The sequence below is a fragment of the Pseudopipra pipra genome, chromosome 2 (genome assembly GCF_036250125.1).
Source record: "Pseudopipra pipra isolate bDixPip1 chromosome 2, bDixPip1.hap1, whole genome shotgun sequence".
NCBI lineage: Eukaryota > Metazoa > Chordata > Aves > Passeriformes > Pipridae > Pseudopipra > Pseudopipra pipra.
The window spans coordinates 56,012,086-56,025,700 of record NC_087550.1 but is presented as its reverse complement, the minus strand read 5'-3'; the positions used below and the strand labels follow the sequence as shown (position 1 = coordinate 56,025,700).

Here is a 13,615-nt window from a genome sequence, read left to right as displayed (position 1 = left end):
TCCACGGATGAGCCATCCACAAATTCTCCAGACAACCTGTTCCTGTTGTACCATGCTGGAATTCAGTACTGGATTCAGCTCCATCCATGCAGCGTTATCAAATCAGAACTAGTGTTTGGAATGGTTCCTGGTGCAACAAGCAGTTAATACATGTTCGCATGAATAGGCCCAAAGCCTTAGCATTGCTGTGTGGGCAGGAGAGGGAGGAGAGGTAGATGTGTGCTGCTTGAGAGTTGGGGAACTACAATTTCATAACACTCTTAGCTGAAGCAGCAAGCCTAGCCTGTCATAACAGCACACAATTCTCCAAATAATTATACTTTTAATATTATGACACTCATGTAAATAAACTGCATCCCAAAATAACTTGGGGAAGGTGGAGGCTAAGATCTGGAGCCACCTGATATGGGACCAAACATTGTCATGCCCCTTTGTGACTCCAAAAATGCCCTGAGACGTCTAAGCTAGAGTTGCAGGGATGCCTGCTAGACAATCAAGTTCTAAACCCTGGAACATGCTCGTATCCAATTTCCCTATAAATAATATATTGAACAGTGGTATGGTAATAGTTCACCAATCAAAATCCATTAAACAGATTACTGCCCTTAAAGTATCAATCACGATTAATAATTCTGACTACTATATCAACTTCACTGAATACAAATTAGATTAACATTACTAAATGACCTACTCTTTAAACATTGTTTTTTTGATATGATGATAGACACTATACTGAAAATTAGAAAAAATATTCTCTAAACCAGTACTCTTTTCTCAGTAGGAAAGAACTAACTGCAAAATAAATCACTATTGCTAAAGGTTTTAAGTCCCAAAGCAACATAATACTTATACTGTCCTTTAGAGAAAGTATCAGATAAAAAATGTAAAAACCACCAAATAACAACCTTCTGTCAACAGTTACCAAGATGAACATCAAGCTGAAATCCCATTCATCTCCAATGGGTCTCACAGTGCAAGTGCGCTGTCATAGGACTATTAATTTCTAAACACAAAGATAATCTTCACCATTAACAAGTTTTATAAAAGATATCACCCAATATCAGTAATAATCAATGAAACCTCCAAGAAGATAATATGAAGGTTAAGGAGGTTTTAAAAAAGTTTTGGAGGATGTTTATCGCACTGAGTAAAACCAAGTACAAAACAAGAACTAAGGTAAAACAAAATGCAATTGAGTATTTAAATTTCGACAAGCACAAACATACTTCATCATGAATTTGAGCAACAAAATACAGCATTCAATATAACATCAACTTAAGATACTGGGACTAAGTTAAGTTAAAGCACTTCATAAGACGAACAGAATTAATAGAGTTTTCCTAAAATAGTTCATGAATCTGTGCAAGCCCTGCCAGAAAAATCAACCACAACCCCAAAACAAAAATGAAACTCCACAGTAACAGGTGATAATATCTGTGTTCAGAGGCATGAGCCTGAGACATCAGTGAAAGAAAGAACCTACTAGAAAATGAAGTAGTTTATCTAAAGAAAACCTAGTCTGGAAGAGAAGATAAGGGCAATAAGGGATTTATTTTATACTTACTGCTGAATGAACAGAAAACATAAAAGCGATAAATAACTTTTAAAAAAGAGAACGCATAAACCACAAAAGCAACCCATAGAGTCACTACAAAAAACCCCTCACAACCAAGAGATAAAAAACCAACCAACAAAACAAAACCCCAAAACCACAAGCCACACTCCTGAAGGGAACCTGAACCTCTGTTTAGAGTCATGCCCTCAATGTCTTTAAGCCAACAACAAATGTTGATCAACTTAGCTTGAAACTTGTAACAGTCACAGCAAGCCAATATCTCACTAAGTGTCTAGCTGTTTCTTTCAGAATACCATATCTTGGCTTTGAATTCAAAGCCAGAAAGATAATGGGTTTCCATTATAAAAAAAAAAAATTATTATCACACAATTAGTAATTAGTCATTTACTCAGTATTTAGGCTCTTCCTTGGGAGTCCAACAGTTTAATTGTTCCCTTAATCACAACTTTAGAGCAATTTAACATAGGATCTCCAAATTCTATGAAAAAACATAAGACACTCCTCATCTAAAAGATAAAACTTCAAGCCCTGTATTGTGTGTTTGATTCTCCTCATTTAAAACATACAGCAAAAAATGAGGCATAAACCAAGATTTTTAAGGAAAACAAAACAAACAAATGCATCGAAATTCTGAAGATTCATATTAGTGTCAACAGCAGTACCTAAAGAAATGAGTAGAAGTTCTCAGCCCACCCTGGCCAACAATAAAACAAAAGATACAAGAGATCCAAATGAAGATTGAAGAATTTCGATGAAAAGCAAATGCATAGGATTTAATATTCAAGAGTGAAAAAAGTGACTTATTCAAAAATCTTCCCCTTGAACAGAAACGAAATATGTTTCACGTTACAATCTGATTGAAGCTTGCTCTCTGAAGTCAGCTCTACTAGATGCATAGAAGGTGTAACACTAGAGAAATTGTGCTTAGGATGGGGTTTGGTTTTGTTTGTGGATTTTGTTTAATGCTTTGCATGGAAAACTAGGGAAAGGAGGGACTTGCAATTTTCAGTGGGAAACTAGTTGTTCCTTCAGAAAAGAAGCTCCACAAATTTTTGAGATATAAGAGCTCATTATTTTATGAAATGTTTTTCTGGTTATCACATGACCTCAACTTTTTAAGACAAATTTATCAGATAAGTTGGGCCACATGCAGCAAAACTCTACCTATACTGTTTCTCATGTAGCTCTTCTCATCAATTGACAGTCCCATCTAACTGAATAGGTATTATTCCCTCACAGGGAAATTCCCTGAGATGAGCTAACAATGACCATCTTAGCTTGAAACTCTAGGAATGGACAAGAAAAATCAAAGACTTACATAGATATGTGCATCAGGAAATAATATAGCATTAGTCTGAGTTTGCCTGGATGAAATAATTACAAATTATGAATTATGAGCTATATAGAAATTACATGCAAACTGTATTTCCACAAAAGGCATCAAGTCCCAGCACTGAACTAGCAGTATTTTCTTGTCTCACTTCCAGTCTTCCTCTGTTAATTTAACCTGGAAGATATTACAAAAACATCTTCCCACTAGGAAAGGAAAAAATGACTACACGAACTCTTGACACAACATGCTATAAAACATGGGAGGCAGCGGGCAGAATACAGTAACATGATCAATACTACAGTATTTTCTTCTCCTTTATATGGAGGATAGGAAGAAAAACATCAGTGCAGAAAACTTCAGTGAAAAAGTTAAGATTTATTAATGCAAACAAAAGTAAAACCAAATTATTTTAGCTATAGAAATTCAAAAACAGCCTTGTATCTCCCAGTGAAATATTGCCACAGGAAATGCAAAAGTCTTTTTGATTTGATTTTTTTGGCAAATAAATTACTTCTTTTAAGAAAAAGAGAATCCAAAATCATTCCAACAGTAATATTTCAACAATCAGGTCTTCCTCATCCATGGATATGTCCAATAAAAGTTCAATTGAAAGGCAGCATTTCTACTCTTCTACCAGTCTGGAACCTCTTCACACTTAAAATAAAGCAGTCATTTTTTTCTATATTATATTAAAACTGTATTTCAAAAAAGGACAAAAAAAAAGTGATAATAAAACAGAACTCACCACAACTCCGAACTGCTCTGGCTCAGACAAATTTTTATACTCGCTCTTGAACTTGGACAATGCATTCAATTGTTCTTGTTCGGGAAGGTGTTTTATTAAATTCTATAAAGAAAAATAAAATAGGCTTAAAAATCTTAGATTCTGTGTTGCTTGTATTATTGTAAGCAAACGGTATTACATATGCATCATTACCATACACTCCAAAGACAGCACTCTTCCCTGAAGGCAGTAGAATGTAAATAGGCAACACACAAAACTAACTGAGAGTATAAAAAGCAAGTGATGCAATGCTGCAAGCTAACATCTTTTGCTAATTCTACAGATGCTTTTGTATTTTTTTTTAAACACTGTTTTTAAAGAAAGAATATGCTTAATAGGCACTATGAAACAGGACACTATGAAGCAAACAGAACAAGAATTTCAAGTGTAACGTATCCACCTAAAGGAGAGCAAGAATTACTAATGCTAGACAAAAAGTATTTTCAAAAACAATAATTTATTTTCTAGTATTTCAAAACAAAAGCTTAAACCCATTACACTTACTTACATTACTAGCCTGAAAACTTTGCTCAAAGGGCGAATTCAGAGCTGGGATTCAGCTTCAGCTGAATTTATAAGTCCATATGGGGAAGTTGGGCCCTTACGTAAGTGAGTGACTTGTGAACACAGGTAAGGGAATCTAAACATTTCACATTCATCTGTTCATCTGAAGAATCTTCTGACTCCCTGGAACTTCCTGAACACTTGGACATGTATATCTACATAGAGGCACTGACAATTAGGCACCTGAACTTCACTCTAATTAGATCTTTCTAGGTTGGTTAAAAGCAGCTTTTCTGAGATTCTGGAAGTAGAGAACTTCTCAAACATTTAATTATGGTACATAATTTGAGTCATTAGCTCAGTTCTGTCCCTTCCCAATACAATGACTATAACTACTAGGCAATTGTCAGTCAGTCCCCCTAGCCTGCTGTCTTTCTCAGCTTATGACTCTTGTGTTTCTGGTTACACATTGGCTAAGCTTCCATCACAGTGAGAAAAATATAAGAGAGATTGTTCTTTCCTAAAACACTCCCTCGTCTACTAGTAAGATCACTCTTCTGAATGAAACTGAAAGTTCAATCTTTTAACACTGAAGCCAGTCAAGCAAACAGCCATCCCACTAGCTACTACTGTATTTCAAGAAAGAATCAGAAAAACTGACTCCAGCACTTCCCCATTACTTGACTGAAAAGGCAGACATTTCAGTTGTCAAAATCTCTTTTTTTACTCTTCAAGTAAATAGCTTTGGTGATATACAATGAAGAGAAAAGAACTTATTTACGTTGGTAGACATGATCTCCATCTGAAAGTCTTTTAAAGAAATCCCTAATTTTATCCACTAAAGATCCCAATATCAGTTAGGATATAAAAATTACCTCTCTGGGGCCAGAGAGTTAAAAAGCCATATCTATGCTTTGCTTAACATACTCCCCTAGTGTAAAGAAGAAAGAATTTCACTCTTTAAGTAATAGCCAAAATATAGCCCTAAATCAGTAGACTGCTTCAACAGAGTGTCCATGCTCAAATAAGGGTTTTGCTAAGAAAAAAGAAAACTACTAAAAATGCATGAATGATGATGCTTGAAACAATAATGTAAACTTAAATTTTATGAGCTTGATTTGGACATGGTCAACCTGCTTTTCAGCATGACAGCAGTCATATATATATCCTTACCATTATAATGTTTGGAAAATATTTTTGTAAAAAAGACTACATCTATTAATTATGGATGAAGGTGTCCAGCACCAAATCAGTAACACTGAGCAAAAACGAAAGGGTACAGAGTGTAAAAAGATGCATTTTAAATTAGAAATTCATAACACTTTTTTTTTATATACAACAGCCACATGAACAGCTCTAAATATACCACAATTCCCTAATCTTTACTGAGATTACAATGGTACTGTTTGATGCTGAAGTAGTTTTCACATGTAGAAAAACTGAAAAACTTTCAAAAACCAAAAACACTCAAGCCTTGTATGAATATTTTCAATATTCAGCATCAGAAAATAAAAAAAAAAGCAACCAAAACTGAAGGAGCAACTGATATCAAAGAGCCTTTATGGTATTCAAATAAAGCTTTTGAACAGTGACGGATGAAACACATTTTGAATATCAGAGAATAAGCAGGAAAAAGAATTTAGATTAAGTCACAGGAACATTCCAATAATTAGTCAATGAGTTTTTGGATTACAACATGACTTTTGGAGTTTTTACATCTTTCAGGAGAAGATTTAATTTCTAACAAACTGGGGGCGACAGGAGAGAGAGCAGAAAGAGATTGAGAGAAAATACATTTTATTTCTTAAGCATAACAAGAGTTGACTTAAGGACAAATTTCCAAATTCAGAAACAGCAATATTAGGACACATTGAACAATATTCAAAGCTAGACAAAAAAAACTGACAAAGGCAAGAAATTTCAAGAAAGGAGAAGTGCTGTATTGTCTAAGGTATCTTATATAAATGAGGGAAAATAGCCATACGCTTGCAAACCTATATATGTTTTCACTCTTCTCAGAACCACAATATACACAGGACCACATTTTTATAGCATGGCCATAACACATAATTGAGAAGGTTTTTAAAGATAGAAATAGAGACATACAGCTGGATATTTACATTTATAGTAACCTAAGGATATACAAAGGTGGATATCAAATTTTTGAAGAAACAAGGCACATTATTCTGCCACTTTCAAAGGAAGATGGGTGTCTTGGGTCATTTTTCAAGTTTAAACTCAGATAGTCCCTTTTTCAAAGTTATTATAGGGTTGTTTTACCCACAAACAAGCAACTTGGATGAAACCATTTGATAAAAATTATTACATCCAAACTTGCAAATTAAATTTGGAGCGTAAGTTCTACTGAGTTTTCCATCTGACTTAGGCCTTCAAGTGTTTAGTCATTTGGCTAAAAAATGCAATCTATATTCTTGAGTCAGTTAAATGACTGTGTTCATACAGGACATTGTGAGCTTTATCACTTGGATCCCACTACACTGACTTTCACACAATCACAGCAGTTGCTTCTCTTACCCTTTACTTAAATAAAATTGTTCCTTCCCCTCCAAAAGCAAACACAAAAATATTCAAACACTGTCAAAACCACTTTGTACTCAATTTTGATGCCAAGAGAGGTTATGGGATACAGTGACTTTCAACATACTTTACTGGTAACATGAATTAATAGAGCCACAGGATGATCAGTATAATGTCAAAAGTATCTCCAATTATTGTTAAGGATGCCTACTGCATAGCTACTACAGTGGGACTAGGCTGTCTTAGATGCTTTAAATATACAGAAAATCAGACATTCTTTATCCCAAGGCATATACAATTATAATGAAAATAACAGTCCACAGAAGAATTTAAAATTAATAATATAAAATAAAAAAATTCTCAATAAAAATAAAGTTTCTCTTCTATTGCTTATTGCAATCTCACATAGAAGTATGCCATTAATTAATTAATTATCCATTAATGGTTTGATCTTCTTTCTCCCCAGAGTCTATATGCAAAAGTATGTTTTGCCTTCTTTATATATTACATATGGTAATTATCTAGATGACAGTTTTTCATAATTCTGATATATAATATTTATTTATTAAAAACTGGTTGCTTCATGTTATTGTTGAGTACCTAATGTTGCTAACAAGCTAAATTTTAACGATTGAAAAACAGTGCTAAGATCAAATAGCACAAGAGAGTCTCAGAGCAAGCATGTACTACCTGAGACAGAGCCCAAGATGAAAATAACAGCACAGCATATTCTACCTCTCAGTTTTTCATGCTACCATAGAGAATTTCTACTATTATACAAAATAAAAAAAAGTATATTGCAGCATAGAAGAGTCCTGAACAAAAGACAGGAGAGCAGGGCCCATCATGTACAGCAGTAACTTGGGAAGACGAATGCCATCACTCCAAACAGGCCTCCCCTTACTCCTTCTTTCTCCCACCTTATATACTGGGCATGATGTCATATGGTCTGGAATATTCCTTTTGTCAGTCTGGGTCACCCCTCTTGGCTGTGTCTCCTTCCAACCTCCCATGAACCCCAACTTCCTTGCCAGCATGGCAGTTTGAAAAGCAGAAAAGGCCTTGGCTCTGTGCAAGCCCTGCTCAGCAATAATGAAAACATCTCTATATTATCAACCCTGTGTTCAGCACAAATCCAAAACACAACCATTATTAGCCACTGTAAAGAAAACTAACTGCATCCAAGCCAAAAACAGTACAAGCTGCTTTCATAAAAATGTTAGTGTTTCAAATATTGAAAAATCTACAGATCACAGAAAAAAATATTCTTGCAGTTATTTATTAGTGCAAGTTTACGTTAAGAGGTTTTTTAGCTATAGTTTTTTATCTACTGAGAAGCTTCCCCTGAAATATTGGGATTTTAAATGTGTTTTTCCTTACCTGAATCATGGACTCTGATAGTTGGGTTTCATCTACTTCCAGTATCATCATTTTGATTTCCTCATAAGGCACTCGGAAAGATCCAAGGAAAATCGCTAAAATAAAGATTCCACGAATAATGAAAAAAGCAAGACAACAATCTTGTTTCTACTTACAAAACACCAGTAAAACAGGTTTTAACATCTCCACGTTAACAAACACTATACAAAGTAATATAGGTAAGAGATAGTAATTTTTAATGCATTTTTAATTACTGTTCTCCTTCAATTCCAGCGCTCTCCATCCATTTGTTATGCACAACATCTAGCATCACACAAGACTTCCATAAGCAGTCAGTGACAAGTCTACTCTGAAGGAGAATCACTGCTGTTACAACATTTTGTGCTGAGGTGACAATTACTTTTTTTTCTTCAACAGTCTTATCAGAGCTTTCTCTTAAAGAAGCACCATGATAAACCAAAACCATATAAACAGAAAACAAAATGCTCTTATAAACACTCCTTGATCATTCACTATAATCCAATTATTTCCTATTTTATCCCTGCTGGCATTTAGGAACCTAGACTTCATAGCACTCCACTCTGCCAAAATTTTATCTTCTTCGTTTGCATATTATTGCATAATTCTGACTATTATCTATATACTACATAGTTTATTTCTATAAAGTATATGAGATGGTCAAACATCCTGCGGACATTATTGTCCTTTTTTGCCAGGGGGTGGGGGGGAGTGCTGGGGGGGGGCAGGCAGTATTCCTTGATGAATATGCTGAAAAAATAGATAGATAATTAGATATACAGCTGTATGCTTGTACTTCAATATATATAGACTTGAACAAGGAATAATCTTTAACTGTTTTCTGGGTCTTTTTAAGTGTTTCAGTTGTATCAACTCTCAAGCTTGGGCTTAAAAACAATACGCACATTTTCTCACACACTTTAAACAAGAAGTGGTTACCAGGCAATCAGACAAGAGAAAGGCATTTATATGGAACATTTATGCATTACTCTGTGAAAAAACAAATCTCCAGAATCTACTTACACAGATTCTGCGCAATCTTTGGGTCCAAAACTTTTAATTCTTTGATTCGTTTCTTAATGGATTTCTTTTCTTCAAAATCATCCTCCTCTCTTTTTACTGACAAAGTAAACACAAATACACTCACAGTTAATTCTTAATATTTAGCTAAAACACTCACGAATTCAGAAAGCATATTTACTATCAAGCATAGTCAATTCACAGTGAAAAAGAACATGTAATAAAACACACAGTCAAAAAATAGAGAGGTTTTGTATTTATTGCTTGTATTCTCAAAACTTTTGCTCTTCAGTCAAATCTGTCAGCATGTTAGCCTTCTGGATTTTTTTTTTTTAATATATACAACCTGAGTAAAGACTCTAATGTTAACTGTACAAATATGCTGGAGTCATATTTAAAATATCATGCAACATGCTTTGGTCACCCTGGCCAGGTTAGCATTCTGAACTGGATTTTAACAATAGAAAATCTTAAAAAAATATTTCAATATGTCTCCACGCTGAGCAATAAAGAACCAACCTAAAATCTAACTATTTTTGTGGCTGCTTTTGTCTGTATGTACCAAAATTATTAAAGACTGTCTTATTAAAAAAATAACATTACCTTAGAATATAAATGAGTATATTCCTCCAAAAAGATGTATTTTTAAATATATGATGTAATCACACTTTTACGAAATACCACAAAGTGACTCTATATGTTAATATTGCTGTAAATTCTTATTCCTTCTTTTCAGAAAATAATTCATAAAATAGGAGTTACAGAATGCATTATGCAAGCTCAACTTATTTCTCATTATTTGCACATTGTCATAAGAATTTCACTTAAAATAACAGCATAGGCTTGCTAAGGTATTAGTAGGGACCATTTCAATTATTATGCAAACAAACTAAAAGACCAAACTCACACAAATCTTTCTTAAACACAATCTGGTTGTCCTTTTTTTTTTCCTTTCTTCCTTCCTTCCCAGCACAAATCTTCAGTGTCAAATGTTATTTACCCAATGTACTGCTACTGTTTAATTCTCTATACTATTTCACAAATGAAATTAGTTTCCAAGCTTTTACATTATGATTGTTCCAAATTGTTATTCATGCTTCACATATTTGAGAGCAGAAAGTATGCTATAATAATATGCTACTGACTTCCAAAAGAGATGGATATAGATGAGAAGTCCTGTCAAGAAGATGTAGGATTAAAATTTCTGGCTCACTGATGATTCTTAACAAAACTAGGCGTAAACATGAATTATCAAGAGGATTTCCTTGAGTTGAAATTAATTCCAAAAATGTTAACAGAGATATTTGAGAGCTATGTCATTCTTAAAAAGTGTTTTTCTAAGCACAATAAATTTTGCCTAAGATTGGGACACAGAACAAATGACCTCGAGGTCTTTGAGCTTTGCTGTCTAGGATACAACCAAAGAAATAAGGACCTAAACACCTCACACAGGGATTGAAGGAACTAGATTCAAGTCCCTTCTGCATTGACGGAGACACAAATTTGAATCATCTCACTTTTAATTCTCTACACCTGCTAGGCAGCATGATGCTCTTGTGGACATGCCACAGTGCAGAAAAGAACCTAGTGTTCTGAAAAAATGAAATCACTGAGCTAAGACATAAAGCAGTTGTTGGAAGAAGGACTGATAACCAGAGTCCTGGCAAAGGGGTTACGAAGCTACATACCCTCATCTTTTGTCTGTCTTAGCACTCTACCCACACAATCCCGTTGGCCTTGAATTCCTTTTAGCACGGATTTAACAGAATAGTTAGCATTCTCCTGTACCAGGAAAACTACACACACTGCTTACTACATATGCAAAAGCAAAAGTAGGTTTTAACTACCAACGTGAGAACTCAATGTTCCATGTTCAAATGAATAGAATGACATTTTAGCTACTGGATGAAGAGAAGGTTACCAGTAAAGGTTCACTTTTCCTGGTTATGCTTTAAGAAGAGCCCAGAAGGGCATGTCTAGGGGCTACAGATCTCAGAATCATGCGACTGTTTTCTCCTGCAGTCTACTTTAGCAGACCACTCAAATTTTTTACCAACTACATGCTGAAAACAGTCATTCTTAAAAGCATGATTTTGAGTTGCTTATCTTGCTAGAATTGCAGATTCCCCTAGAAGACCTGGACATCTCTGGACCAGAGGTTCCATGCCATCTTCACGCCTTATGTAATGAAAATATTGTAATGCTTTATGGCTACTTTGGAACTTGGCAAATAATTATTTTACAAGAAACAAAATAATTTCCTTTTCAGTCACAATAAACAGAAGTGAAATTATAAGAATTTATTAATTTCCTTAAACTTGCCCTCATAGCCTTGAACTGGATACTAATAGGGGCAGAAACAGAAAAAAAATATGTCTGCTTTTTCCAGTACTATAAAGAAATATTTATTCATTACAAGTCTTATAACAGAGATAATACACAGATACATAAATGTAAAAAAAAAAAATCAACAGTTAAACAGGCACTAATTAACTCCCCACTTCCAAATCAAGAAACAGGGATGCAAATGAACTGGCTAACTCCCTCAGGAATTTTCACCCAAGAGGGCATTATGCACAATGTTACTGCACTACTTAAGGCATTGCAACAGTAAGGAAAAATGTATAAGCATAAAACATATCTACTCTAGGAAACTCATGCAGGAATTGTATGCAGAGTTCTACAATTATGCAACAAACTAAATTATTGCAAACTTACATGATACTTCTTCAGGAGAATTGAGGTCACATCCTTATGTAGGTGGCAGCAATAAGAAGCAGAGGATACATATTACTTGTTTTCCTTGTTTGAAATGTTGCAGCTTCCAATGAAAACTCTGATACCTCCTACTGCCTCTAGGAATTTTTACCTCACTTGCTATTGTCCTGGTTTTGGCCAAGGATAGCGCTAATTTTTCACAGTAGCCATGGCTGGGGTGGGGGGAGCCTGGAGCCATATGGGCTTGGCCAAGACATTCTGCTATTCCATACCATCTTATGTCATGGCTGGGGGGCAGGGAAAAGGTACTCTCCCTCACTTTCCAGAAGGGGTGAGGGGTATTCCTTTACTGAGGGAACAAGTGGCAAAGGGAGCAGTGAGGTAACACCGGTCCTGACCAGATGGTCTGTCCCCCATTGTTTTTCATTGTCTCGGGCCTGGGGGAAAAATGTGGGCGTAGGATGGTCTGTCCGACATGTTGTTCACTGTCCCAGCAGGTAAGCAATTTTTGCTTGCAAATCACCCTCTTTTTGTATACTTTTGTTATTAATATTGTTGCTGTTCTTGTTTGTTTTCTTATTGCATTGCTGTTTCCAGGAAATAGTTTTTATCTCAACCTGTGATTTCTGCATTTTGTACCTCCCACCAGAGCAGGAAGGCGAGCAAGCTGGGGGGAGAGGGTTCACTAAATTAGGGAGTGACACTCATAAACCACGACAGCTAATTAACTTATAAGGTAGCAAAAAAAGGAAAGAAAAAGGCCCCAGAAGCCTAAGAGACGTAACTATTATCTATTTCTAACAAGAAAATAATGGAAAAAATCCTTCCGCAAGGGGGGAATTATAAGAAATATCTGAATAGGTGAAGTAAGTATCCAGACTAAAAGGCAATCAAAGAAAATAAGCAGTTAGATTTTCATTTGTGGAGGGGACTGGAATAGAAAGGAAAGTATACAGAATATAGAAAATGGGAATATCTGCTTATACTGGAAAAAGAGAAAGCAGCCCACTGCCCAGTGTGCAGCTGCTGCAGAAAGGAGGTGACTATTGAGGGAAATAGATGCAAGATATTATCACGCTAGCAAGAGAAGATTCCAACCAAGGGATCTCAAAATACACGGATGGCTCTCATGACTCCAGAAGTTGGATCAACATAATAAACCACTAGCTTTTTTAAAATTATGTGTCTTATATCAGGTATTATACAACTAAAAAGGAATGTTACATGTCAAGAACCGCACACCCTTTGAAGTTCTGTCTATATGCTACATCTATCACATTGAGGGGCATACACATGAACCGGAGAATATTTTGTCAGTAGTACCACACCTGATGCTTCAACTGCTCTGCCCTCTCAGGCTGGGACACAAAGTGCTAGAGCACTTTGAAACACACAGAATTCACGTCCTACCTTTAGCAGTTCCTCTTATCTCCATATCCACAACCTTATTAACATGACTCTAAAATTAATAATGTGGTTGCCAGTATATAGATGGACAAATACCTCAAAGGATTTTTAGATATTAGCCAGATTGCTTTTACTTTCTCCTTCAAATATCTATCATGGCTAGGCTTCGCAAAATATGCATTCAAATGTAGTCAACTACCTCCACCTGATGGAGGCAATGACCTGACTGAAATTAGAGTTCTGAAAAGAGTGATGACAGGACTGTTTTACAAATATCATAGTTGGAAGCCTACAGAATAGCACTTCATAAAAATGTGGAGTGGATAGGATGGAGCTA

General features: G+C 35.3%; 1 protein-coding gene across 6 annotated transcripts in view; it reads right to left on the bottom strand.

The window, feature by feature from the left end:
* DIAPH3 (diaphanous related formin 3) overlaps positions 1-13,615 on the bottom strand; it is a 209,378-nt gene that overhangs the window by 113,672 nt on the left and 82,091 nt on the right. For all 6 annotated transcript variants that reach the window (XM_064645581.1, XM_064645582.1, XM_064645580.1 and 3 more), the window contains 3 exons: positions 9,157-9,252; positions 8,116-8,210; positions 3,655-3,756 (listed from right to left, as the gene is read on the bottom strand). In XM_064645581.1, the coding sequence (XP_064501651.1) occupies positions 3,655-3,756; positions 8,116-8,210; positions 9,157-9,252 (293 nt within the window). The remainder of the gene's footprint in view (positions 1-3,654; positions 3,757-8,115; positions 8,211-9,156; positions 9,253-13,615) is intronic.